This window comes from Panthera tigris, chromosome C2, assembly GCF_018350195.1.
Source record: "Panthera tigris isolate Pti1 chromosome C2, P.tigris_Pti1_mat1.1, whole genome shotgun sequence".
In the NCBI taxonomy this organism is placed as follows: Eukaryota; Metazoa; Chordata; class Mammalia; order Carnivora; family Felidae; genus Panthera; species Panthera tigris.
Window position 1 is genome coordinate 3,250,746 of NC_056668.1, and position 27,468 is coordinate 3,278,213.

General features: G+C 57.4%; 1 protein-coding gene across 5 annotated transcripts; it reads left to right on the forward strand.

Annotated features, from left to right (window-relative positions):
• Positions 1 to 4,126: 4,126 nt before the first annotated feature.
• WDR4 (WD repeat domain 4) lies at positions 4,127 to 26,937 on the forward strand. Of its 5 annotated transcripts, none has more exons than XM_042956406.1 (11): positions 4,127 to 4,191; positions 6,239 to 6,304; positions 7,441 to 7,532; positions 11,923 to 12,194; positions 12,852 to 12,964; positions 15,759 to 15,819; positions 19,377 to 19,475; positions 21,079 to 21,143; positions 21,880 to 22,063; positions 23,223 to 23,292; positions 25,270 to 26,937. In XM_042956406.1, the coding sequence occupies exons 4-11, from the start codon at positions 12,180 to 12,182 to the stop codon at positions 25,449 to 25,451; spliced, it is 789 nt and encodes a 262-aa protein (XP_042812340.1). In that variant the 5' UTR covers positions 4,127 to 4,191; positions 6,239 to 6,304; positions 7,441 to 7,532; positions 11,923 to 12,179; the 3' UTR covers positions 25,452 to 26,937. The 5 variants fall into 5 exon arrangements, with proteins under 5 accessions (XP_042812340.1, XP_042812338.1, XP_042812337.1 ...); XM_042956404.1 differs by lacking the exon at positions 4,127 to 4,191 and adding an exon at positions 4,329 to 4,463 and having other exon boundaries at positions 7,441 to 7,584; positions 12,038 to 12,194; XM_042956403.1 differs by lacking the exon at positions 4,127 to 4,191 and adding an exon at positions 4,329 to 4,463.
• Positions 26,938 to 27,468: the final 531 nt, after the last annotated feature.

Consider the following 27,468-nt stretch of genomic DNA (forward strand, 5'->3'; position numbering starts at 1 on the left):
GACCTTGCCCTTTGAGCCGGGTACTGGTGCTGCATGAGACTTTTGGGGATCTTGGGAGGAGGGGAGTGTTTTTCCGGTGGAGAGGTGTCGATAATTGAGGCCAAAGGGCGGACTGTAGTAGAATTAGCTGCATAAATGGCATCGATTCTCCACCCCTCCCTTATCCAGGCCCTTTTTTGTTCTTATTTATTTTGAGGGAGAGAGTGAGAGCATGCACACCTGGGAGAGGGGCAGAGAGAGAGAGAGAGACAGAGAGAATCCCACACAGGCTTCTCACCATCAGTGCAGAGCCCCATGAGGGACTCGAACTCATGAACCTCGGGATCACAACCCGAGAGGAAATCAAGAGTGGGGACACTTAGCCGGCTGCGCCACCCAGGCGCCCCGTGTCCAGGCCCTTTGTAATGTGACTCTGCAGCTCCTATCACCAGCAGGGGAAGTTTATTTCCCCTTCTTCGGATCTTTTTGCCCTTGTGTCTTGCTTTGGCCAATAGGTTGTGTCAGAAACAACTGCCCACCAGCCCCACACATGGACCTCACAAGGCCTGCGGGCTTTTTCTTGAGTGTGCCCGCCATGTAAATAAGCCCCAGTGCCCCTCCGAGGGATGACAGAGAGACGAGCTGTGTCCCAGCGCATCCTAGACCAGCTAGTTCTCTTCCAACCAGGTGGCAGGCCACGGGCACAGGAGCAAAGACCAGCCAGCCCAGAAGAACCACCCAGCTCAGTCCAGACCAAATGGCCAACCCACGGAATTGTGAGCTGAATCAACCATTACTGTTTCAAGCCACAAAATCTGTTGCTGTATGTTACTTGTTAGATATTTACTATGTATTATTATGACAACGGAGAACAGATACAGTTGCTAATAAGCTACCAAAACAGTTACTAGCTACGGTTACTGTTAACAGCGCAGGCTCCTTTGAGAAAATTACCAAGGAAATGGTACAAAACCAAATGGCTCTCCATTTTCATCCAAGCTGTAAGTGACTGATACGCCCTCATTGATTTGTAAATTTCAGAGAGGTTCAACCTTGGTTATAACTTTAGTAGCTACATTAACAAATTATAAAAGAAAACAGCCAAATTATACCGAACTGAAATTTGAGTTGGGGGTTTGGGATAAAATGCTAAAGACATTAGGTAGTAAAATAAATACCAACACATCATATTAATGCCGAAATAGTTTACACGTATAGATAACAGTAATGACGCTAGGGGCGCCTGGGTGGTTCAGTCGCTTGAGCATCTGACTTCGGCTCAGGTCGTGATCTCACGGTTCGTGGGTTTGAGCCCCAAATGGGGCTCACTGACGTCAGCACAGAGCCTGGAGCCAACTTCGGATCCTCTGTCCTCCTCTCTGTTTGCCCCTCCCCCACTCACATGCGTGGGCTAGCTCTCAAAAATAAATAAACATAAGAAAAAAAAAAACAACCCAGCAATGATGGTAAAAACCACGTAACACTTTCACAGACCTACATTAACATCGGATAGCACGCAACAAAATAAATTTGTGTGGCAGCAGAAGAGACACAAAAAACTGTGAAAGTAAAAATAAGCTTTAAAACCATTTCAATTCAGACTTGATTAAAATTACAAAGAAAAGGTTTGGGTTATCATGGAATTTGATGAGGAAAAGGATCTTTAAGCAAATAAATCTTGTTGGTACAAGTACTGTACGAATTCAAAGTATGAGGCACATGGGATGGTCAGGTACAGTTCTTTAAAATCTCACTGACACATGCTCTGTATCTTGTGAGGTAATGCACGATTTCTCTTAGTCTTTGTTATTCAGTCTCTACAGTTTTTGTTTTTGTTTTTTAGTTTCTACAGTTGAAAAAAATTGTACTTATTTTTCAAGGTTGTAACTTAAAACACAGAAGGCAGTCACACTTCCCTGGGCACTTCAAATAGGTACATTATAGCCAATTGTATCTGCTAGAATGTGTATTATGGAACCTTATAGAAGATGTAAACCATAATTGTAAAAGAAGTCGAATCTGATCATGAGCCTAGTGATGCCTGGCCCGTCTAGGATCTCTGTGGTCTTATTATTGTCCTGCCCAGAATGGAAATTGTAAATTCATTTGTATGCCTGAAAAATATCCCAGACCATGAGTATGGGCTTTCACTGTGCCAGCTCGAGTAGTCAAACAGAAATGATTTTTTTTTAATGTTTATTTATTTTTGAGAGAGACAGAGTGTGAGTGGGAGAGCGGCAAAGAGAGAGGGAGACAGAGAATCTGAAGAAGGCTCCAGGCTCTTAGCTGTCAGCACAGAGCCCAATGTGTGGCTGGAACCCATGAACCCTGAGATCATGATCTGAGCCGACTGAGCCCCCAGGCTTCCCGATAGAAATGGTGTTTATGGCAGATTCCTTTTCAGAAACATTGAGGTGTCCTGCTTCCACTGTGGTCACTGCCCAGTGGCAACCCCTCTAGTAATCCTCCCTTGTAATGTTTTTGCCTCTTCTTCCCCTTCTCTCCAGCCCTGTGTCCTTTGTCCCATGATACACAAACTCTCTTCCATTTTGTGCTTCCGTGAAAATCCCTTTTACCTCATTGCTTTCAAGGCAGCCTGGCTTCTCTCAAGCTTTCTGCTTTGCCAACAGCAGCCACCTTTGATTTGGGTGTAAATTCATCCTTGTTTCATACAGGAGGTCGGTTAGGGCCAGCATCCTTCTAGTTTCCTGTACCTCCTTCCTGTCATAGGTCCTTCACTCTTTTGTAACAGTAGCTGCTCTTTTAAGACAAGTTACTCCACTCCTGTGGAGCAAATATTGGTTGAGCACTGACTTCTCACCAGGCATTGTGTTGCAAGTTGGGAAAACCAGTGATGTGCAAAATTAGGCATCTGTAGTCTGGAGAGACAGTAAGCAAATAGTCAGGAATGCAAAGGATGGAAAGGCAGGGAAGGTTTCCCTGATTAAATGATGTTGCCCCTGAAATGAAATCGGGTGACTGAAATTTACCGGTTACAGTAAACAGATGGAGCGCTGGGGAGAACATTTCAGGCAGCAAGAATGGCATGTGCCAAGGCCCTGTGGTTAGTGAGTGCCTTGTGCCAATGGAAGGAAGGGCAGTGATGGCTAGAGCACCGGGAATGAAAGGGCCTGGTAGGGAGAGAGGCTGCTGAGTAAGTGGGGGCCAGACCACAGGCACTCTGCTAGTGCATGATTAGGACTTGGACTTTGGGGGCGCCTGGGTGGCTCAGTCGGTTGAGCGTCCGACTTCGGCTCAGGTCATGATCTCACGGTCCGTGAGTTCGAGCCCCGCGTCCGCCTCTGTGCTGACAGCTCGGAGCCTGGAGCCTGCTTCCGATTCTGTGTCTCCCTCTCTCTCTCTGACCCTCCCCCATTCATGCTCTGTCTCTCTCTGTCTCAAAAATAAATAAACGTTAAAAAAAAAATTAAAAAAAAAAAAAAAAGGACTTGGACTTTGGTCTTTGCCACGAGAGCAGTGAGAACCCACCTGTTGCTGTTGTGTTGTTGTTTTTTTGACGTTTATTTTTGAGAGAGAGAGAGATAGAGGGGGACGGAGGACTGCGCTGTCAGCAGAGAGCCTGACGTGGGGCTCGAACTCATGAACAGGAAGATCATGACCTGAGCTGAAGTGGGATGATTACCCGACTGAGCCACCCAGGCGCCCTGCCACCTGTTGGTTTTAAGATGAGATCTGTGATCTGCCAAGACCTCTCTGGCTTCCGCGTGGAAAGCCGATCTGTGGGGACACCGGCAACTGCGGGGCCCGGCAAGCCGCGGGCCTGGGCGAGCAGGGGGATTTGAGCGACTAGACGAACAGGGTGGGGTGTGGGGCGGCGCGTCCTGAGAAGCCACCGCGTCCGGCTGGTGAACGGTGACGCCACTCCACGAGCAAAAGGCCACGGGCAAAGAAAGCGCTCTCCCCGGGGCGCCCGCGGCGTACCTCCCAGGGAGGTGGGTAGGCTCCCGGCCAGCGCCTGAGCGCCCCTCCGCGGGCCCGCCGACGCCAACGCGGGACAGGCGGGGGAGCTCACACCCACCCACCTCTGGAAAGAGCGGCTACGAAGAGCCCAGCAGGTACCAGCAGGACCAAGTGCCCCAGCTGCAGCGGAGAAAGATCCGGAACCGGCCCTGCCCAGGAAGCAAAGAGCAATGCTCAGCAAGCGTGCTCACGGGAGCGCGCGAAACCGATCGGCAACGGATCCTGGCCGGGGTGGGAGGGGGTTGGGGGTGGGTGGGGAGGAGAGGGCACCTTGTGCGCATGCCCGGGGCCTCCGGCGCCGCGGGGGCGGGCCGAGCGCGTCACCCCGCGGCGCCTTACGTGACGTCATTGCCCGGCGCCGGCAGGAAGTGGCTCTGGGCGGCGCACGTGGGGGGTGGCGCGGCGGGAGGGCGCATGGCGAGTTCCGCGGGGCTGGCGCTGTGCGGGCAGACGCTGGTGGTGCGGGGCGGCAGCCGCTTCCTGGCCACCTCCACTGCGAGCAGGTGAGGGGGCTGGGCCTGGAGCGGGGAGCCCCGGCTGCGGGCGCGCGTCGGGGCCCGGAGGGCCCGAGTCCCTGGCGCCGCCGGGCCGGGCCCGCCCTGGCGGGCACCCCCCGCGAGCCCCTCCGCCTCCTCGGCCCGCGCCTCCTCTCAAGAGCCGCCCCCGGTGCGTCCCGCCGCCGCCGGCCCGGGGCCCCGTGCGACTGGCCGGGTCGGCGCCGGACGCTTCTGGTCGCTGCCCAGGCCGGATCCCGTGAGGTGACGCGGGCCAGGCCCCGCGGTTTCGGGGTCGTGGCCACACCCGCTCTGGGGGCCCTGTGAGGAAGGCGGCCTCTGCCCTCTTGGCGAGAGGTGCCCTACCCTCGGGGAACGCGCTGGGAGGGGGTCCCGGGCGCACTCCTCTCGCCTCCCTCTGCTTGTCCGTGCCGGCTCCCTCGCCCGCAGCCCTAGACCCCGCTCTTGTTCTTTCTTTGGGGCTCTAGGTGTCGCGCGCGCCTCCCCAGCGCCTCTTCACAAGGCTCTGCACCCTCTTTCTCTAACTGCCTGCACCCGCTTACACGGCACCCGAAATTCTTAGCAATAAGTGTTAATCAAATAGTCTTGCCCCAGGAGCCGCATGGGTATTAATGGTCCGTTTCGGCCCGTGCTCCTTTCCTAGGGTAGTTCGGATTCATGCATATGTCCGTCAAATGCAAATATAGCCTCTGAGCTTTGTTCAAAGCCTGGTATCGGAAATCCCCTTTCAACGTTGAGTTCAGTTTTCACAAAAAACTTGCTCATAAACCTGTGGTCTGTTCCTGATTTTTTTTTTTTTTTTTTGGAGACTCCTGGTATCCTAACACGTGCCACTGGGAGACATGGGTTTTTTACACTTGATATGCTTGCTTTGGTCTACGCCTTTTGAGGAAATGTGCTGGTGGCACAGTTTTTGCCTCGGAGAAGTGTTTCTACGTCACAGTGTTTGGTGGGAAAAGAGTCTGAGCGCAGTCACTTTAAAGGCTGTGCCCTGTCTATGCCCGGGCACTGGAACGGGGGAGATGGGCATAAACTGAAGAGAGCTTAGGGTCTTGAGGGAAGATGGGTGGTGACTCCTGTACTGGTAGGTGTTTGGCGGCCATGGGAGCTCTCATGGGTAGTTGAGACGTTTTTAAAAGGTGGCAGTTTTATTACAAAAACTTTTTTAAATGTTTATTTTTGAGACAGAGATAGAGCTTGAGTGGGGGGAGGGGCAGAGAGAAGGAGACACAGAATTGGAAGCAGGCTCCAGGCTCTGAGCTGTCAGCATAGAGCTCGTCGCGGGGCTGGAACCCCCCATGAACCGTGAGGTCATGACCTGAGCTGAAGTTGGACGCTTAACTGACTGAGCCACCCAGGTACCCCTTAAAGGTGGCAGTTTTAAATTTGCATGCAAGAAACCCCCAGAAACATCAATGTAATTTCTTCTGACATAAGCATCTTGCATTGATTTTTTTTTTAAAGTTTATTTATTTACTTTGAGAGAGAGAGAATGCGAGTAGGGAGAGGCAGAGAGAGAGAGGGAGAGAGAATCCCAAGCAGGCTCCATACCGTCAGCGCAGAGGCTGATGCAGGGCTCGAACTCAGAAACCAGAAGATTATGACCAGAGCTGAAATGAAGAGTCTGAGGCTTAACTGACTGAGCGGCTCAGGCTCCCTGATAAGACCCTTAATTTAATGATTATAAGATTACTTATGTTCTAGGAAAAACCCCGTGTTTTTATTAATAAAGTGCTCTTTTTAAAATCTCTGTTCTTCCTTAGTGATGATGACGTCCTCTTCGCATATGATTGCAGCACGGCAGCAGAGAAGTCACAAGAAAGTAAAGGGTGAGGTAATGGGGGAGGCTCATCGGGCCTGATTATGGAATTATTGGGACAGAATAGCCTAAGAAGTAAATGATCTTCTTACTTACTGAAGTCTTCATTTCTTTTTTCTTTTTCTGTTCTTTTTTTAATGTTTATTTATTTTTGAGAGAGAAAGTGTGAACAGGAGAGGGACAGAGAGAGAGAGAGAGAGAGAGAGAGAGAGAGAGGGACAGACGATCCAAAGCGGGATATACGCTGAGAGCAGCAAGCCCCACGTGGGGCTCGAACTCATGAACTATGGGATCATGACCTGGGCAGAAGTCGGAAGATTAACCGACTGAGCCACCCAGGTGCCCTTGAATTCTTCATTTCTCTTTACCCTGCTGTGTGGATAAACCAGGTACCACCTCCGGAAAGAAACGTGGAACTAACTTTTAAATTTGGCATTAAGGATATTAGGATTTTTCTAAGTATTTTTAATTAGTTTCTGTGCGTAATTAACTTTTTTATAGTCATCTTGAAATACAATGGGATTTTAATGTTTTATTTTTATGTATTTTGAGAGAGAGAGAGAGATAGAGAGAGAGAGAATCCCAAGCAGGCTCTGCTCCCGAGATCATTACCTGAGTTCAAGATCGTGACCTGAGCTGAAATCAGGAGTCCGATGCTTAACCAACTGAGCCACCCAGGCACCCCAACATAGAATGGGATTTTAAATGCTTTGAAGGCAGGTGTATGAAGTTAGCTTTAGTTAATTGAAAGATCAGGAAAGCAGAATGTGATAATTTTGTATGGTGTTCTTTTTTTAGTAGAATTGGTCTTGCGGCTCATTAGGAAAAAAAAAAGCTGAAAATAATCCTTGGCTCTAGTCTTAGATCCCTTCATGTCCATGAGGGAGTGGGTCACGTGATCTCTGAGGGTCTTTCCAGCTCCGCTCTTTGGGTTCTGGTGTGTGTGCCTGTTTAATGAGGTTTATTCGTTAAACATTCCAGCTGTTTTGAACCTCCCTCTGTCCCCTTGATAGGTCTTTATATTCTGGTTACGTGAATCTCATACCGTTTTCTGCCTCTGTTCGTGTTGTACGTGAATGAGGCTAGCCTGCAGGGAGGCCGCCTTGTTTACTCAGGTAAGCCCTGACCTTGTCCTCTCTTTCTCAGGGAGGACGGGCAGCCCGCGGATAAGGGGAGTGACACGATTCTGGCGTCCACCTTCTCCAAGTCTGGCAGCTATTTTGCTTTAACTGATGACAGTAAGCGTCTGATTCTTTTCCGTACAAAACCATGGCAATGTCTGAGTGTCAGGTATGAAATGCTAACGTTGAATAATTTGATGTTGAACGCACAGCTTACACTTGCATGCCCGTAACCATAGCGACAGTGACCTAGTAATAAGCAACTAACACATAGTCTCAGCTCTGTGCCAGGCACTGTTTTCAGGGTCTTACGTGTGTTAACTGATTTAATCCCCGAAACAGCCCTGTCTGTGTGTGTGTGGGGGGGGGGGGGGGGCGGGGTCTTGCCCTTACCCACATCCCTGGCCGGAGTCCAGAAGCTGATCCTCATCAGCACCCAGGGCAGAGCCGGGCCCTGAACCTGGTCGCTCTGGCTCCAAAGTGCGGGCCCCTGGCCACCGTGGCATCCTGCTTTCCAGCACCCCTCCAGCCCCGTGGTGGCAGAAATGGAGACTCACAGCGGGCGCCCCGAGAGTGTGAGGGGTTTTGTGTACGTTCAGGCACCTGTGCCGCAGTTGAACTTGGCGGGATGTAAAGTTAGCGTCCTGATTCCCAAGTACGTGAAGAATGTGTGCGAGCTCAGTGTTGATGGGGGAGGGTGTCAGCGGCCTGGTGTCCTTTGGCCTTAGTTGTCCCTCTGGAGGTCTCCGTCAGTGAGTTCCTCGAGAGCTTCCTTGTTTTGTGACCTTGAGGGCTTAGAGAGGTGGGGGATGCTGACGCAGGCCCTGGGCACACGTGATTTTCTGTTACTCTGACGGGGCGGTGGTGAGTTCTCTGCTTCCTTCAGTGGGAGAAGGCTGGGATTCTTTGATGTCTGTGGCGGGGACGGAAACACCCACCCGGAGCAGGGCCAGCCTCTCTGTCCCCTCAACTTTGCCCCCACCCCCCCCAACCCCCGCGCAGGCTGCTCTGCTTAACTGTCCCTTGACAGTAAGAGAGAAACGCATGCAAGCTACGTACCCGTTGAGCTACCCACCGACCAGGGTTAAGGGACTCCACCTGGTAGCTGGTTCACATCTGTATCGGGGACAGCTGTGCTTTTTATTTTATTTATTTATTTATTTATTTATTTATTTATTTATTTATTTATTTATTTATGATTTTTTAAACGTTTATTTGTTTTTGAGAGAGACGGAGACAGAATGTGAGTGGGTTAGGGGCAGAGAGAGAGGGAAACAGAATCGGAAGTAGGCTCCAGGCTCTGAGCTGTCAGCTCAGAGGTGGGGCTGCACTCACGAGCTGTGAGATCACGACCTGAGTCGAAGTCGGACGCCCAACCGACTGAGCCACCCAGACGACCCCCCCTTTTTTTAAATTTAAATTAACTTAAATTTAACTTAGTTTAATTTTATTTTTAAATGTTTAATTTTTGAGGGAAAGTGCACACGCATGCACACGTGAGAGGATCAGAGAAAGAGGGAGACAGAGGATCCAAAGCGGGCTCTGCGCTGACGGCAGAAAGCCCGATGAGGGGCTCGAACCCATGAACCTGGAGATCGTGACGCTTGACAGACTGAGCTCCCCAGGCGCCCCAGCAGCTACGCCTTTTAGAGTCCTGATTGATCTTACTTTCAAAGAGAAGAGTGAAAAGGCAAATTCCAGGTGGCCTCTGTACGGGGGTGTGCGCTGTGCTCAGGGGAGCCCTTCGCCCTGAACTTGGGACGAGGGGACGTCCGCACAGCCTGCCACCACGCCCCTGCATCCTGTGGTGGAGCTTGCCCTCGACCGAAGGGCGAGCGCCCGGGGCTCCTGGCGGGGCTCTGGCCGTTCCCCAAGGGCTCCCGGGTGCTGCGACTTGGTTTTGTGTCTTGAAGGTGCCGTGTTGGTGATTACCTTCCCGTAAAGATCTAGGAACACTCAGGGTCGGCAACGGTACGCTGGCAAACGGTGGCTGGTGTCTCGTTTTTTTCCCCCCTCTAATCGTATTTGGGCTGTTGGTTTTTACGTTGATGCCAACAAAGGACTGTTGCAAACGTGCATTAGGTGTGCAGGGCCTCTCGTGTCGCGGGTGGGGTACAGCGTGCCCTGCAGACGGTGCTTGCTGGCAGTTAGGCGGGACCCCACGGGACTCCCGTCCCCTCTGTGTCAGCCGCCGAGCGAAGGGCGCGGGCCAGATCACGTCGCGGTTCTAGAGGCTGCGTTTTCCACGTTGCCTCGTCCTACGCCTTTACCCTGAACGCAACGTAAGGTGCGATGCTGCCCGATGCAGCACCTGTTGTGCTTGGTGGGGGTCAGGGCGGGGGGTGGCCCCGACAGATGGACCCTTCCTCAGAAAAACAGCCATCCCTGACCTTCAGTTCGGGCTTGGGAGCGTCCTGGACTCGCGTGTTTGACCAAGACTCGTCACAGCTCGGAGCTCTCCAGTGGCCTTAAAACCTAGCCTTGGAGGGTGTCGAGGAAAAGCCCAGATGGGAGTCGTGGGTAGCAGTGATTGTTTTCAAGGTTTCAGTTCAGGATGACAAAGGCCTGGAACTGAGGCCGGGTTTTCTGAACCAAAAATGAGGACACTTGGCGTGACATGTTTTCTGTTTTCTTGGTGAGAGATCTTACGTAGGAAGTCATACCGTTTCGGGAAATAGATGCATTAAAATCATACGAGTATGCGGAAAGGCAGAGCCCTGGGAAATGAGATTGTTTGCTGCTGGAGGTGTGTGGTGTTGGGGAGCTTGGTATCCTTGGGGCCCCGTGGGGCCCGGCGGGCTCAGATTTGTTGAACAAGCATGGCTTTCTGGAGGGGGGCTTGGGTGGGTCCCAGCCCAGCGGGGGCATCTCGGGCTCAGCTGCTGGACCAGGATAGTGGCCAGGGGAGAGGCCAGGCTGGCCTTGGGGGGGCGTGAAGACAGGAACACTGGGCTGTGTACCTCATGACTCTGGAGGGAAGGGAGAGACCCCGAGGACAGGTGGGGCCCTGTCCCCCCTACTTCCGGGGGGCAGCTGAGTGGCCAACCCATCTGCTGTCCTGTCTTGGGATCTGCCCCTGCAGACCCTCACCCCCACCTGCTGTGTGCATCCTGGAGTCCTTACAAGGACGAACTTAGCCTGAGAAGATAGAAGCCCCCCACCCCACTGGCAAAAGACGAAGTGACAAGATTGCGGAGCCGGGCCGTTTCTGGGCTGATCAGGAAGAGGGGCAGTGGGGGTTGCCCGTGTGAGTCCTGCAGGGCCGGCCCAGGCCGCTGCTCTGGAAGGGTGGCCGCGAGGCAGCTGCGTAATCGCCCTTTAGGAGCCGCGGCGGCGTGTACGTGAAGTCGCGCCTGGAGAGTTCTGCTTAATCTTGCCCGGAGCCTCACCGTCTTTCTCTGTTTTCTCCGCGTTTATGTCGTCACTCGTCCTTTCTTAGCTCCCCTGGCGGGCGGAGGGGGAGGTTCGGCTGCTGCTGGCGGCCCTCTCCCCTGCGTTTTCTGTCCTTTAGTCCCTCAGCTCCCGAGAAGCTGTGACGTCCTCGTTCGGTCCTCGTGTCGGAGACGTAGCTTGCTTGAGCTTAGGTTTCCATTTCGGGCTGACATCTGGAGCGCCAGCTGCAGGGCGCCGTGGGGGTGCACTCGCATCGCCTCTGGGGACAAGGGAGGGCAGGGACCGCAAGTGCAGGTAAGGCAGATAAACGTGATGTCTGCGTCAGGCTGTGGCGCAGGTGGGGTCTCACAGAGCCGGAAGTGCAGGGACTTGCCTTGTGGACAGCGAGTAGGAAGTGTAGACGGAGGGCGGGAGGAAGCTGCAGAAACCCGCCCCCGAGAGTGGGCGAGACGCTGGGTGACCAGGACCCCGGATGAGGCGGGCGTGCGTGCGCGCGCACGCGGTAATGTTTCTCGGGCTGGCGCAGCGTTGAACCAGTTTCCAACCCGCGGCTGTGACCGACCTGGTGAATCGGCTCGGGGTGTGAACTGACGAGCGTGTGAACTTTCACGGGGCCTGAGCCGGAACTCAGACCTCCCCAGCCGCGTGCCGGGGCCGCCCCCGTGGGGACGGATGGCGCGTGCGTGTTTGCGGAGGGGTGCCGCACCCCGTCTTCGGGACTGTTGTGCGAGCGCAGGAGCAGTGCGGGCGGGTCCAGCCCGGCAGGGCCCCGGGCTGCGGCGTGGAGTCTCCCGGCGCAGGGGGCCCGCGTCGTGTGTGTGCTCGCGGTTTCGCCCAGAGCACGTTGGGTGTTTTCTGAAGCCGACCGTCTTCTTCCTCGACACGTGCGGTGGAGCTGCTGGGTCGAGGAGCAGGTCTTCGACATTTTATTAGGATAATCTTCAAGCACAGCAAATTTGAGAGGATTTCATGCTAGACAGCCAGGTATCCACCGCCCAGATTCTGCCATCATAAAAGCAAAAATATCATTTCAAAGTGAGATTTGTCTAGGACGTAGGCTTTGTTTCCATTTTTTAACTGCCTTGCTTTTTCGGTGCTGCTGTGGTACCCGGAGGGGGAGATGCTCGGCGAGGAGCTGACGCGTGTCCGAAGAGCGCGCGGCTGGCAGGCCCGTCGGCCCTTCCTGTGCTGACTGTGCGAGCCAACTGTGGGCGTCTCTGGCCTTCCAGGACCGTGGTGAGGAGGTGCACGGCCCTGACCTTCACAGCCTCCGAGGAGAAACTTCTGGTGGCCGACAAGTCTGGAGACGTTTATTCCTTTTCGGTGTTGGAGCCACAGGGATGCGGCAAGCTTGAACTTGGGCACCTGTCGATGTTGTTGGATGTGGTACGTGGGTGGTGTGCTAGTCAGGTGGGGCAGAGCAGAGGGTCTGACGAGGGTGAGGCCGGGTCTGCGAGCTCGGCCGTCGGGGGCGTGTGGGTTCTGTAGAAGCTCTGCAGACCGGTGAGCGGGCGGCCTCACGAGTGGGACTTAGGAAGGTGAAGCGGCCGGTGAATGCGGACGGGCCAGCGGGGAGGCGTCGGGCTGGTCCTGGAAGTGAGGGACGCCCGGGTCGCGTGCAGAGGCGGAGGAGGGCCGTGGGAAGAGCAGGCACCGTCTCCAGGCCTGGGCTTGTTCTCCGTGCTTTACGGGCCTCACCTCCGTGTCCTTGAGGCCCCTCAGCCGCGACCTACCCCACCGAGGGGCCTGGTGAGGGCTGGGGGCGGCCAGTAGGAGGTGGGACTGGGTGGGACCCGAGGACGTTGGCAGGAACAACGAGGGAGGGTTTCTTGAAGGAAAGACCACCAGGACTGGGTGACTGGGTGGCCATGGGGTCACAAGGAGGAGGAGGGAGAGAGGGGGCGGGGAGCGGGTGCTGGAGGTCGAGGGGTGGTGCGGGCGGTGTGTGCGCGAGGACACCTGGGGAGCACCGGGAACGAGTCCCGGGGGTGGGGGTCCCGGCTTCGGCCACCCTCACCTGTCCTTTGTCACCCTCGTGCGTAGGCCGTGAGTCCCGATGACTGCTACGTCCTCACCGCCGACCGGGACGAGAAAATCCGGGTGAGCTGGGCCGCGGCACCGCACAGCATCGAGTCCTTCTGCCTCGGGCACACGGAGTGAGTCCCCTTCCTGCCCCACCGGAGGACGTCTGGGACGCACAGGCGGACTTCTCGAGAAGCGGGGGCACCCGCTCTGTGGCCAGGCCTGCAGGAGAGGGACCGCCGCGTGTGTGCAGCGCTCCCCTGGGCGGCTCCCTGGCGAGGCCCCATCCGGTGCTTGCTTCTGTCCGGGGCCCTTCAGAACCTTCACCTCTTCCTTCCCCTCCCTTCCCGTGTGTTTCGGGGACCGGTTTTCTCGTTAGCACTGGGGTCTCAGACCCCAGCACGAGGGCACCACAGATGGTGGTGGTGACGCTGCCCACGGGAGCCAGCGTGGCGCTCAGTGTTAGAGGACTTTCCTCCAAGCCCGCCGCCTCCCGCCTGTGACCGCTCACCAGTGGTCCCCACATTGGCCTCCAGGCGAGGGCTTGTTTCTGGAACACTCCTTTCTCTGCTCCGACACCCGCCAGGGCCCGGCAGTGGTCGGTGGCCCGTAGGCTTGTGTGTGGGGGACATACTTTCGTAGTTTGAACAGCCCAGGACTTAAATCTGAACCTGGGCAGTGGTCTTTCCTTTGCGACCTCTTTTCTAGGGCAAGTGAGCTCTCTTTTAGTTGAATTTTGGCATTTTGCAAGGGAGGCATTTTCAAAGAATGCCGGTCTTCTCGGGGTCAAGGCTAATTACAGTGTGTGCTCAGGAGAAGCCCTTAGTTTCATTTGCTGCAGTCTTTTACTTTAAGGAAAAAAATTTTTTTCAATGTTTATTTATTCTTGAGAGAGAGAGACCGAGTGTAAGCAGGGGAGGGACAGAGAGAGAGGGAGACACAGAATCCAAAGCAGGCTCCAGGCTCTGAGCTGTCAGCACAGAGCCCGACGTGGGGCTGGAACTCACGAACTGCAAGATCATGATCTGAGCTGGGATCGGACACGTAACTGACTGAGCCCCCCAGACGCCCCAGTTGCAGTGTTTAAAGTACATTATTTGAGGCTGCAGAAGACGTTGGGACAAGTTGATTTAATTCTGCAATCGCTCCTGTTTCCTTGGTTTTGAACGGGATGTAAAGAATGACCTCTGGGAAGGTGGATGGTTCCCGGATTTGTCGCTCCTGATAGCTTGTGTGGGCTTTGATTGAGTTCTGTGGTGATCCAGCGTCCAGAGTTCCGACCTGCAAGCCCTCGGGCCCTTTGTTGGCTTCTCCCTGGGGTCTGCTGCTCCCCACCCCACCCCACCCAGCACACTTCTGCCTCAGGGCCTTTGCTTGTGCTGTGTTAGCTGTCCCCACTTGGTAGAGCTCTCCTCCGTGCTCTCCTCCACTTCTTCAGTGTCCAGCTGGATGCCACCTGCCTTCTCAGGAAGGCCCCCTCCCCTCATCCTGTCCTGCTCTGCTTTTCTCTTAGCCTTCACTGTCCAGACAGGAGCCACGAATCCTGAAGTCTGAAGGGAGATGTGCTGTTAGTGTAAGATACCTGATTTTGAAGACTTTGTACGAGAAAAGAACGGAAAAATAGCTTGTTACTAATTTTTTTCTTGATTGCCTGTTGAGATGGTAATATTTTGGGTGTTACCGAGTTAAGAGTAGCTTCGGTTACTTTCATCTGTGTCTAATTTCTTTTTTTAATGTTGACTTATTTTTGAGAGAGAGACAGCGTGAGCAGGGGAGGGGCAGAGAGAGAGACAGACACACAGAACTTGAAGCAGGCTCCAAGCTCTGAGCTGTCGGCACAGAGCCCAGTGCCGGGCTTGAACCCACGAACCATGAGATCATGACCTGAGCAGAAGTCAGACACTTGACTGACGGAGCCACCCAGGCGCGCCACATCGGTGTCTAATTCTTAGATGGGGTCCCTTGCAAATTTGAGTCACGTGGCTGGAGCCCTGTTTCTGTTGGGCTCTCTCCCGGCCCATCTCCTGTTGGCTCCTGCAGCCTTCGTGGGCTGTGCTTACTGCTGTCCCCAGCCCTCCGCACGGCGGCAGGTAGTAGGTGCTCAGTAGGTATTTCAGTGAGCGAATAAGTGGTAAAAATAGATGAAAAACAGTATTTTTAAGCAATCTCTGCAGCCAGCACAGGGCCAGAAGTCACAACTTGAGATTAAGTCGCACGTTCTGCCTGCTGAGCCAGCCAGGTGCCCCAAATACAAATAGATTTTTAAGACTTTTGTGTAAAATCTGTAGAAACGGGTTTCCACCCGCTTCGTCTTGACTCGTGGAGGTGACCCACGGCGTCCGTAACGGACGTTCTGTGCCGGGGGAGTGCTGGGGCCAGCCGCCTGGGGTCCCCGGGGGCCGTGCGCTGGTGACCACCATACAGCTGGTGGGAAAGCCGGGGAGGCCGTCTCCCTCGCAGGGCGAGGCTGGCTCCAAGGTGGGCTTCTGGGGACGACCGCGGGCTGAAGGACGGTGGGTCTGTGTCTGCCTGCCGACCACTGTTGCTCCGTCCCACGGATCCCACCCTGAGGCCTCCATCATCACGGACCTGCAGGGGAGGTCTCGGGCTGTGAGCGGGGCGGCTCGAGCAGCGGCACAGAAACTCCTGGACCTTTCCAGCAGCGCGTCTGGGGAGCGCGTCCAGGGTGGGGAGCGCGGCCGGGCCGGGCCGGTCCCTCCTGTGGGTTGTCATGTTGTTGGGCCCTGAGAATGACGCGGTGTGCTCCCCGGCTTGCTCGGCGCTGTCCAGCTCCCTGTGGACCCTCCTTAGTTTTCCCCGGGGCTCGGGGGCATGTGGGACAGGGCTTTGGCGAGGACAGACGGGCCGGGCGGGTGTCAGAGCAGCGTGCCAGAGCTCAGCTCACCCTCTGCTTCTCTCACGCTGTAGGTTTGTGAGCCGCATCTTCGTGGTGCCCGACCACCCCGAGCTGCTTTTGTCCGCATCCGGGGTAAGTGCTCGGTTCCGTGGTGAGCACCTGTGGGCGCCTTCCAAGCGGGGGACCCGAATGGGGCTGGGGGCCCGTCCTGGTGCTGGGTCTTGGCTGTTCTCCACTAGATGGTGCTTGTTTTCCCAAGTTTGGAGCTGACCCAGGCTGCCTCCTTGCTTAGGGGCTTACATTCGGCAGGGGGGGGTGGGGGGGTGTCCGTCCCAGGCTGCCTCTGTGTGTGTGTCCGTGTGTGTGTCGGGTCTCAGGGTTGTCGTCTTGCTGGAATAGCATCGTGACCTCCGGTACAACAGTACCTGAGTCCCAGGGGGACCTGGGTTCCCCCGAGATACTGCTGCGCTTCACCCTGTCCCCCACCCTGTCCTTCGGGCCGACATCTGGCCTTGGTGGGGGGGGGGGGTTGGTTAGTAGTGAAAACTTTGGTGTCCGGAAGGTGGGACTCGAAGCCTGGATAGTTTCGTCGCCAGAGACCTCTTTGCTCTGAGGAAGATTTTTGCCCAGAGAAGGTTTTGAATTACTGATTGCGTCTGATTCTTCCTCTCTTCCCAGAAGCCCTGTCCTGTCCCTCCTCCTCTGTCGTCCCTGCTCCTTAGCATTCTAGGGGACTCGGGTGCCTGGGTGGGCTGCCCGGAAGGCTCCTGGCCCTCCTGAGTTCGGGCTTCCGGGTGGGAACAGCGGCCTCCCTGCCGTCCCGCAGACACCTGGCCGCCGTCTACACGTCTGTTCTTTGTTGCTTCACCACGTTTGCGTTCTGCTTTCTGACTCTCTCTTCCTCCCAGCTGTGCTTGGTCCTGTGATAGCAAACGGAAGAAAGTAGGTGTGGCTAGAGTTCCCAGAGGTGGCCGGTTTTTGTGAATTCTGCTGTACCTACACCTCCCGGTGTTTCTCACAATAAAACAAGCATCCGAGCACATAGAAAAGTAGAACGAACACTTTTGACTCTGGCACTGGCTTTGTCAAGTTCCGTGTTTTCTTTAGGAGCGTGTTTAAAGATGCGGGAGAGCTCTGCCCACCCTGTGCCCTGCCCTGTGCAAGGTGCAGTTCTCTTCATTATTTTTGAAAAATTAAAAAAAAAATTTTTTTTTAATGTTTATTTCTGAGAGATGGAGAGAGACAGAGTGCAAGCAGGGGAGGGGCAGAGAGAGAGAGGGAGACACAGGATTCAAAGCAGGCTCCAGGCTCCGAGCTGTCAGCACAGAGCCCGATGTAGGGCTCAAACTCATGAACTGTGAGATCATGACCTGAGCCGAAGTCAGACGTTTGACTGACTGAGCCACCCAGGCGCCTCTAAAGATTTTATTTTTTAAGGGATCTCTGCACCCAGTGTAGGTCTTGAACTCACAACCCTGAGGTTAAGAGGTGCATGCTCTGCCGACCGAGCCAGGCTGGCGCTCCTAGTGTTTATTGTTATTAGAAACACACGCTTACAAAGTGACATTCCGCTGTGAGGCCCCCAGTGAAAACTGGCACTGGCTCCCACTGCCCCTGCGAGGTGCATCCCCGGCCTCTTTGCCCTTTTAACTTCCGTTCTGAGTGTCCAGAGAACAAGAGTGATTGAGAAACAGGAGAACACGCGCCCCCCCCCCCCCCCCCCCCCCCCGTTTCCCTGCCCTGCGGAGGGTGGTGACGCTGTCTTGCTCTTGACCCCTTCTTTCCTGCTGCCTCCGGACGCCCCTCATGTTAGTTCACGTTCTCTGTCCCTCCTTTCTCCCAGGGGTGCCTCTGAAGGTGGAGGGAGGGTGGTGTTAGGAAGCCGCCTTTCTGGAAACACCCCGAATCCTCCGCCCCCGCCTGGTGGGTAGGTGGGTATCCGAACTCCAGGTTAAAGCTACCCCCCGCCGCCCCCCACATCTCACGTGAGGGTTTGCGTCCTCTCTGTGGGATCCGTTCCCCCTTCTCTGGACGTTTTGGGGGCCTCCATGCCCCGTGCTCTGGAGATGGGGGTCAGGGCTCTGACCAGCGATGTGGTTAGCGCCCCCTACCCCTATCCCCGCCCGATTCGAGACCCTCCTCTCTCCTGGGGAAGAGTCCTCACTCTCAGGTGTGCTTCTCGAATGGCTCGTTGTCTTTCCCTTGACATTTCCCTCATGTTCCTGCTTCTGCTGTGGGGACGTCTCCGCAACTTAATTTCCCAGTGTCCTGTGGGCTGTGAAGTTCTGCTGTTACCATTGGTTCTCGGCAGCCTTTCTGGTGCCCAGAACGTTCTCCCCTCGCAGTGCCACACCGAGCGCAGGGCCTTTGACCCCCGAGATCACACGTTTGCGTTTCCTTCACCGTGTGTGGTGTCTGCCTTTTGCAGGGGGGTGTCCGTGTGCGTTGGGGACAGGGCAGTGGCCAGCGTCCCTCGAGTCCAGGGTGTCGGAGTCGGGCACCTATAGCCGTGGGTCACCTCTCTTCTCCCGGTGGTCACGTTGCCCAGTCTTTGCCCTCCTGGGCGTCAGGCCTGTCTGCCTGCCCCGGGAGGTGACCAGGGAGGGCCAGTGGTGTGGTCCCTTACTCTGGACCCGGACGGGGACCCCGCGGCTCTGCGGGCAGCAGGGTGGGGAGTCTGGCTGCTCTGACGGACCCCCCGGTTGTGCTGCTGGGCCCGGCCTGGTGCGTCGCATCTCAGCCCCCTACGGCCTGTCCCTCCCTTCAGCTCCTCCCGGGTGGCCTCACGTGACTGTTGTCTTCATCCTCGAGGGTTCATGCTTCTGAAGCCTCCCTTTCTGGTCACTGGGGAGGGACGCAGGGGCGGGCGTGTGTGTTCACGGCGGCTCCGTCCTCTTGCCCAGCGCCCACACACCCCTGCTCTGACACTCGGGCAGTTTGTCGTCCGTCCTTTTCTCGTGGTGGCTTAAAACCTGCCGTGTGCGCTGTGTGGTGGCGTCTCATTGGGGATGAGTCAGCGTTAGGTTTTCAGGTGCGCGTGGGCCTGTGCACGCGTTTCCAGCGACGGGATCTAGCGCACGGGTTTCCTGGGCGGACCCGACGGCTCACCCGCGCTTCACTCCCTGCTCATTCTCCTTAGACGCGCGGTTCTTCGCGTGTCCCGTCCCTTCAGCGAGCGCCGTGACCTGCATTTGTTAATACGAGTTCTTCCTCTGTCGTGTGTGTCTGCGGGGCGCTGAGGCCTTTGGGTCGCACATCAGTTTCCTTACCGGCCACACAGTTGACGGTCTCACGGGGAACAAATGGACGCCCCCTTTTCACTGTTCCTAAACAGGGACGTGGGACCGTCCTCGTGCTTGGCCCGACCCGTGTTTCTCCTGTGCGAGCACATGATTGTTGCGGTGTGTGTGTGTGTGTGTGTGTGTGTGTGTGTGCGCGCGCGCCCGTGTGTGCGTGCTCCGGCTCCAACCCAGCCGCTGTGGTCCGTGATGTCTGTACGTGACGGGTCGTCTCGTGTCCTTTGCCCGCTTTGCCATTGGGGTCACGTGTTTTCTTAGTGGTTGCGTGACTGCGGGCAGAGAGCCTTTGTGCCGGCTCTGCTGAGTCAGTGCCCCCCCGCCCCCCCCCCCCCCCCAAGCAGGCCCGGGTGTCCCCGCGAGTGCACACTGACCTGTCCTTGCTGTGTGCAGGACCGCACCCTGAGGCTCTGGGAGTACAGAAGTGGCCGAGAGCTGCACTGCTGTCACCTGACCAGCCCGCAGGAGCCGGCGGAGCCCCGGGGTGACGAGGTAGCGTCTGGGTGTGGGTTTATTGGACTTTGCAGGGCGTCTCTCCAGTCCCGGGGATGCCGTGAGCCAGAGCCACTGTTGCGTGGGAAACGGCTCTCTGCCGTCAGCACAGACTTGTTCCAGCTTGGGAGAACGCGTGTTCTCCTTGAGGGCGCCCGGTCGTGTAAGTAGGAGATAATTTGTATTTCGCTGTACGTGCATTGCAACACCCGCTTTACAGAAGTGCCTCTCCCGATCCTGCTTGGAAACAGAAAAGACAGCGATGCTTGAGCAGAGAACTTAATTAGTATCGTGACCCTCCCCGTACCCCTGGGACGACACACTGGCCAGTGTATCCTCAGGTCAGGTCACCTGGGCCTTTGGTTGTGAAAGATTTTCAGGGGAGAATGTGTGGGCGGCCCTTTGGGGTGTTCCGGATTCCGTGCTCATGGGCACTCAGCTCTTTGATGCTTCCCAGCTGGTGCCCTGCACGGCTGAGGTCCAGGTTGGCCACCTGAGGACAGCCCCACCGGTTTTCCCGGAGGCCCTGCTGGGCCTGGCAGGGAGGGAGCAGTCCGCTCTCGTGGCTGTTCAGGCCCGCAGAGCTGGCCCTCGGTGTGGTTTCTTGATGACCAGGATGTCCTGCCTGTCACTGGGAGCTTTGCAGTTTCCCCCGGAGCCCCCACATGGCCCCCCCGCCAGCCTGCAGGAGGTCCGCGTGAGAACTGAAGGGTTCTTCTGCCTCATCCTGGGACTGCTCTGTAGCCGCTGCCCTTACTCCCTCTCCGAAGTGGGCAGGCCAGGCCTGACCACGGGCCAGAGCCTCAAGGACCCCTGGGGCCGTGGCCACCCAGCCGAGTGGCTGCCTGGGCCTCCGGCTCAGCCGACTCTGCTGCTCTGGCCACCTGCTCGTGGTGCCTTCTGCTCGGGTGCCTGCCATGCTGGTGCCCCGTTGGAGGCTGTGGCGAATAGAGGCCTGATTTGTTCCAGTAACTTTTTCATATTCGTGCTCTCTGAACCTTCTGACGCTCTGGGACAGTGAGGTTGAGAGAGGACCCTGAACCAGCAGGTGTCTGGCCTCGGGCCTGGCCCTCAAGACCTGCAGGGTCTGTGGACCATCCCCGCCCCTCGGCTCCTCACCTGCCTCCCTGGAGTCCCCCTCCCACATGGCCCAGCCCCTCAGGCCAGGCTTGGTGAGCACCAGACCTTTCCCTCCACTTCTCCCGACTGGCGGGTGTCTGGTGCTTCCCTCTCCAGGACCAGGGGACCTCGACACCGTTGTGTCTTGTTAATAATTCCTTGTGTTCTCTGCTGCCCCCTGGTCTTGCTTTCTGACCAGTTCTGTTGGCTCCAAAGACACTGCATGGGCTCCGGAGGGAGGGCCAGAGCCACGGAGAGGCTTCTCCAGCTCTCGTGGCACATCGGAATTGTGTCATGGGGGTCTGCCGCGTCTTCCTTTTCTTTCACCGATTTCCAGAAAATTCTAGGGCCGTCTCTTTTTCCTTCCTCGACCGTGGTGGCAACCGTCAAAGTCTTGCCGCGTCCGATCTCGCTTTGAACAGAGTAGTCTGGGGCCGGGTCCCTGGCAGCTAGCGTGCATTTACGTTGCTGTGCTCCCTTGCAGAGGTTTGCCGCCTCCAGGATCACTTACCGGAGCCAGGACGGCTGCGTGGCGCTGCTGTGTGACTGGTGAGCTCGTGTTGCTGCGGGGCGTCCGTGGGCCCCTTGCTGTGGGCTGGCCCTCCTGTACGCGCTGCTCGGTTCACGGGTCTCCAGCTGTGCCTGAGAAAATCTGTGCCCGAGGGCCACCCAAGAGTTGTGGAACGCACCTCAGTCAGTGCCTCCTGAGGGCCGGGCAGGTCACGGGACGACCCGCTGGCCCTCCCGAGGGCTCCGGTGCCGAGGGGCGCCGAGGAGGAGGATTTCGGGGGCGCGTGCCATCTGCGGGCGCTCTAGCATCTCTATGCGCCGCGTGGGCGTGTGGTGTGTCTGCACATCTCGTGTGTCCTCAGGACAAGCCTGCCGCGGGCATCTCCGCTTGTTTTACAGCAAGGATGCGGGTTTAGAGCGGGCTTAGAGCGGGTGGGAGTGCCGGTGCGTCCCATGCCGTCCGGCGAGGCGCAGCCGGACGGTCACCTTCTCCACCTGTTTTGTGCCGCACTGGTTCCCTAGTGTCGCAGGGCAGGCTGAGCCAGAACTGGGCGACCTGTACTTGCAGCGACCCTAGGTCCTACGGCTCTGTGGCCCGGAGGCGGCTCGGCTAGGTGCGTCCGGCTGGGCCACTCGTGAGCCTGCAGCCGAGAGGTTGCGATGGCTGGGTCCCTGTTCGGGGCGACCCGGGCACGGCACTAAGCTGTACACGTCGAATGATACCACGTGGGCCTGGTCGTAGCCTAATACAAGTTCTCTCTCTCTTTGCGGAAAGTATTCCCGCGGTCTACGTTTTCCAGCTCGATGCCGCCAGACAGCAGCTGGTTTACAGACAGCGGCTGACGTTTCGGCACAGAGTGTGGGACATCGCTTTCGAGGAGGGCCGGGGACTGTGGGTCCTGCAGGACCACCGGGAAGCCCCCCTCGTGCTCTGCAGGCCTGTGGGCGGCCAGTGGCAGGTGAGGTTGCTGGCCTTGTGCCTCTGGTGGGGGTGGAGGGGGTGACGGCTGTGCCCCCTTCCAGCTCGATCGTGGCTCAGTGCTGGGGGGGGGTGTGGCCGGAGGACTTGTGACGTGGGTTCAGGGAGCAGGGATGCCCAGCCAGCTCTTCTTTTTTTTTTTTCCTTAATGTCTGTTTATTTTTGAGAGAGAGAGAGAGAGAGAGTGAGGCAGAGTGTGAGGGGGGGAGGGCCAGAGAGAGGAAGACACGGGATCGGAAATAGGCTCCAGGCCCTGAGCTGCCAGCACAGACCCCGACGCGGGGCTCGAACCACGAACCGTGAGAACATCACCTGAGCCGAAGTTGGACGCCCAACCGACTGAGCCACCCAGGCGCCCCCCTCAGCCAACTCTGTTCATGTCACGATGCCTGTAGTGGTTTCTTTTGAGGGGGGGGGTAGTTGCCATCATCGGCATATGTTCCTTCTGACTTTTCTGGTCACGTGTCTTTTTAGCAGAGGAACTGACAGTTGGGGTGGCTTGGGTGTGTGGCCTCGACATCGGCAGGCTGCACGTGGCCTTGCACGTGGGGCACTGGACTCAGGAGCGCCCATCTGTGCAGAAAGGGGTGTAGGCTGTGGGCCGGGCGACGTGTGAACCTCGCACATTCTCTGAGTCGGCTCCCCCGTCTGTAAAGCGGCGTTGTCTCCCGCCCGTCCCGAATCTCCTAGGACGTGGCGGGGGGGGGGGGGGGGGGGGAACGAGATAAAGCCCGCCCGAGCCCCGTGCTGGCTGGCCCGTCCGTTACAAGCGCTCACTTGACCGAGGGCTTTGGAGACGCCCGGAGCCTCTCGGGGTATTTTCATCAGAAAGTGGTGGCGAACAGAATGCCCCCGGCTGGGAAGTGTGGGGTCTGCCGGGCTCCTCAGAAAAGGTCGTGCTCGACAAGCCAATGTGGAGGGAACGTCGGTGGCCCTCACGTCATGGGTCTTTATCCGACGAGACGCGAGGACGGCTGCATCTGTCGCGCTGGGACTGCCGGCTGGCTTTGCCTGGTGTCGGGCGGCCCGAGCGGGTATCTCCCGGGCCCTGGCCGCCTGGACCATGCCTGGCGGGTCTGCCCTTTCCAGCGCCGGCAGCACCGCGGCCTGAGTCCTGCCTCTCTCCGTTGTCTTCTCAGGCTGCTCCTGAAGACGCCGCGGTGGAGAAAGTCTCCGCCCATCTCCGGGGGAACTGGGCCATGCTGGAAGGTAAGAATGTGGGCGCAGCCTGTTTTCGGGGTGACATCCAGAATTGGCCAGGGGCAGATCCCAGGCTGCGATACACAGTAGGAAGCCGCTTTTCTGAGCAAGGATACAGGAAGCGTGGCATGCGTTTGTGTCCCCTCCAGAAGGCCAGCGGCTGGTTGGGGCACCGGGGGGGGGGGGGGGGGGGGGGGGGGGGGGGGCTGACCCACACCCACACTGGGAACGCCCAGTGTGAGCCTGCTCCAGGACCATGAGCTGCATGGGAACCGGAGTCACAGTCGGGGCGGGGTCCACCCCTTTGCCTTCAGGGCTGCTGGTGCTGGTCCCTAGGGCGGGGCCGGTAACGGGTGGGCCTTCACTTGGAGTGCAGGGCGACTCGTGAGCCTCGAACGTTGGCTCTGAGCGGTTCCTGGCCATGAGGTCAGGCATGGGGACAATCCCTGGAACCCCCGAGGGTCTTCTTGGCCCAGTGTGGGACCCAGTGTGAACCCCAGGCCGAGAGAAGGAGAGAGTGGTGAGAAGGCCGATCCCCCACCCCCCCAGAGTGGTGCTGCAGTGTGAGGAGAGTGGCCTGGCTGTCAGAGCCACGGGTCCCCGTCAGTTGAAGGGCCCGTGGTAAGCATTGAGTGCTGCCCTCACTTAATCCTGTCTGAGAACGTTACAAGGACAAGACCTCGCTCCGTTTTTATTGATAGAGGAAGGCAAGCCCTTAGCTGCACAGCTTCTAGCGGCTTCCACGATGCTTTTCTTGGGCAGAGACTTGAGGCGACCTTGTCACAGGGATGACTCATGGCCATCTTTGGGAGTCAGCTGCCCTCATTTGAGTAAAGACGTGGTTGAGCAGAAGACACCTGTCAGAGCCTTCCCCAGGCAGAAGTCTGAGTTCTTGGAACTCAAGAGAGTCACACGTGAATTCTGTGTTGACCCTGGCAATGATCTAAAGTCTCGTGGAAGGTGTTCTCATGGGGATTTGTTGGCTCTGTGTCCCAGGGTTAACTTCCATCTTTCCTTCCGGGGTGGAAGGACTAGGGCAGTGACCGGGCTCCGTCCTCCCAGCACTGTGTGGATTTGCTTTAGCAACACTGTCAAGTGGGTCTGTAGCAGGACTGTGTTGGGGACACTGGCGAGCCTACTCCCTGCCTGACACTTGGCCATCATCCCTGCCGGGGCCTGGGGCCAGCTTGTCTTGTTGTGGATCCCCTGGGAGGGCCAGGTCCAAGGTGGGCTTAGTTTTCCTGAAGTTCTGCAGGTAAACCGGTCTGCTCACAGCGCAGGTGTGGTTAAGGTGCCGGGGTGGGGGTTGGGGGAGGGGAGTGGGGCGGAGACACAGGGAAGGAAGGCCAGCTGAGCACGGAAGTCCCAGAAGAGATAGGGGACCCAGAGCAGCGGGCCCTGTGGGGTTTCTGACCGGGGTGAAGTGGACCCCGTGGGGCTGGTCTGTGGCCATCAGGCCTCTCAACCCTTGACACTGAGATCAGTCCGCGTCCATTACCTTGCTGCGTAACGAGTATCCCATGCTCAGTGGGTGAAGGCGACAATACTTCTTACTGGGCTGTTTGTGTGGTTCTGAGAAGCTCCGCTGCCCCTGGGGTGGGATCTGATTCCAGGCGCACACAGTGGTTGCTGGCAGGGTCCTGGTGCCTGCAGGCCGCTGGGCCGAGGGCCTCGCTTCCTTGGTGGCTGTTGGCGGCAGGCCGCCTGCAGTCCCCAGCACAGGCGCCCCTGTCAGGCGGCTCATATGAGCGTGTGAGCCACAGCCCTTGTGCCTTGTCTCCCGGCGATGACCTGGCTTTGGCGTTTTGTCGGAAGCAAGTCCTGGGTCCGGCTGGTGTGGCCACCCGGAGACGGGCATCATGGGGGCTCCTCGGAGCAGGTGCCGCGGGTCTGCTGGGAGGTCTGGGCTGTGGCGAGTTGATCCCCCTGCGGCAGGGCCTCGGTCCCCATCCCACCTGGCTTCTGTTTCCGTTCCCTCCTGCACAGGCGTGGCTGGCGTGGACGTCGGTTTCAGTGGTCTCTACAAGGCCACCTTTGACAACGTGACTGCCTACCTGAGGAAGAAGGAGGAGAGGCTGCAGAAGCGGCGGCAGAACCCGGCTGCTGGGCCTAACGGGCAGGCCAAGAAGATGAAGCCGGGGGAGGCGTCCCTGAGGTGCCCGTCCTAGCCGCCCCGGCACTCTCGTGGCCTCCAGCCAAAGCCGGCTCTGCTGTCCCCTCTGTCCGCGGCTCCCCGTAAGAAATGGGGACGTCATTCCCGACCCACACTTGGTGGCAGTTAGGTCCGCACCAGCTCCGCACACGCGTGGGCCGTCCCAGAGAACTGGTCGGTATCCTGGCTCTAGAACTTTCCGCCGCCGAACAGGCTCTTCTGCCTGGCGTCTTGGGCACCCTTCTGGTTGAAGGGAAACCAGACAGCCTGGTACTCGGCCAGAGACGCAACGAGTAGTGCCGGTGCCTCGAAGCGCCTTTTCTTCGTATCGGAGGAGACCGGAACCTGTGGTGGGCGTGGCGGCTGTGGAGCTTCCACTGATCCCGTGGCGCTGGACGCTTCTCCTGGGGAGTCCGCGAGCTCTGCGGCAGCGTGGGCGGCACATTTCGTCCCTGTGTCTCCCTCTAGATGGTGGGGCGTGCTGTCCGGCGTGGGGGCTGCCGCCGGGTGGGGCCCGAAACCCAGGCGGGGTGGCTTGGTTCCTCCGGTGGCCGCCACCGCCGTCTGCTCGGTCCCCGCCGCCGTGACGTGAGCTGGTCGGGGCGTGGGGCGCAGACTGGACTTCCTTCGGGGCGTGAGGACCCGGGAGCCCCGACTGGAACCCAGCTCTCCAGGGAAACGGTGGAGGGTGTTACGTATATCTGTGATTTCCGTGTCAACTCTGCACGGGATGCAAAGACCCGGGGCATCCGCTGGATTCTAATCACCGATGAATAGAGATGAGCTTTTTGCAGCTTCTGGAAATGTTTAGGAGCAACATTTGGAACTAATTTCAAAATATATTGAGCAAAACCGTCTTTGATGAGTGTACTGTCTGTGACTGAAATGCTGACTTGTTAATGTGAAAAAGCGTTTTTTTGGTGGGTAGTCTTACAGATGGGTCCGCTGATGTGCTTATTTGTGCTTTTACCCACTTCTGGGTGATCGGTCTCCGAGGTGGGAAAGCCCGTGTGAGTCCGTGATGCCTTTGGTGCGGGGTTTCTTGGGGTACTTAGAGACCAGTTGTTTTGTGTCACAGAAGCGAAATCCCTAAGTGCCTTGTTTTTGCTTTAAACGTTGATCTGAAGACAGAGCCGTGGGTGAGCCGCTCACCCTTCCCACAAGGGGTACAGTGGGGTGTTGGGATGGGCAGAAGTCTTTGAAGGAGCAGCGGGGACGCGCCTGGGGGTTCCCCAGGGTCCTGCCCGAGGAGCCAGACCTCGTCAGCCCTGCACTGCGCACAGACAGCGTTCTCGTTAATCTGCTTTGAAGTTCTTGGTTTTAGGAGAAATTTGGGTCTGGTGGTGGTGACGTGTTGACGGGGGGCCTGCGGGCCAAGTCCTGCTGCTGCCTGGCTTTGTGTGGCCTGTGAGCCGGGAACGGCTTTCACATTTTTCAGTGATCGAAAACCAGGCAAAAGAAAAACAATACTAACTGGTTACCGTCTTTAAAAACAAAGAGCCACACCCTGTTCTTCTGTGTTCACGTGGGCTTTCTTTCTCGCGGAACGTTCGCTGTGTTCATGGGCAGGTGCCTGAAACAGGGCGGCAGGGGCGGAGCTGAGGGCTGTGTGCGCGGGGCCCTCTGGCGCCTGCCTGGGAGGTGGTGCCGAGCCGCCCGTCAGGATCAGAACGGACCGCAGGGCGGCCGCTGCCATCACTGCCTCTCCGGTGCTCGCTTTCAAATCTCTCTCGTTATTCTCACAGTCCCAGGTGCACACGGCCAAGACCAAACTCTGCTGACCAGCCGACAGTGACAGAGACCCGCCCCGCGCCCTTCAGCCCCGTTCCTCATTCCTTCTCCCAGCGGCCGCGTTGCGCTCACTGCTTGTATTTCCCTTCGTACGTCCACATCCTCCAAGAACCACCACGCTGCCGACAGTAATAACGCAGTCGGCGGGTCGTGCTCCGTCCACATGGGTGCTTTCGTCCCCCTCCTGCCCCAGCACACGCGGACTCGGGCTCCGGCGGCGGGCGGGGCTGGGGGTGGGAGAG

Excerpts from the sequence above, each read along its gene's own strand:
- WDR4 (XM_042956403.1), top strand. The coding sequence starts at position 4,375 with ATGGCGAGTTCCGCGGGGCTGGCGCTGTGCGGGCAGACGCTGGTGGTG. Across the intron at positions 7,533-11,922 it reads TTTTGCTTTAACTGATGACA|GGGGAGATGCTCGGCGAGGA; the intron begins GTAAGCGTCTGA and ends TGGTACCCGGAG. Across the intron at positions 19,476-21,078 it reads CGGAGCCCCGGGGTGACGAG|AGGTTTGCCGCCTCCAGGAT; the intron begins GTAGCGTCTGGG and ends GCTCCCTTGCAG.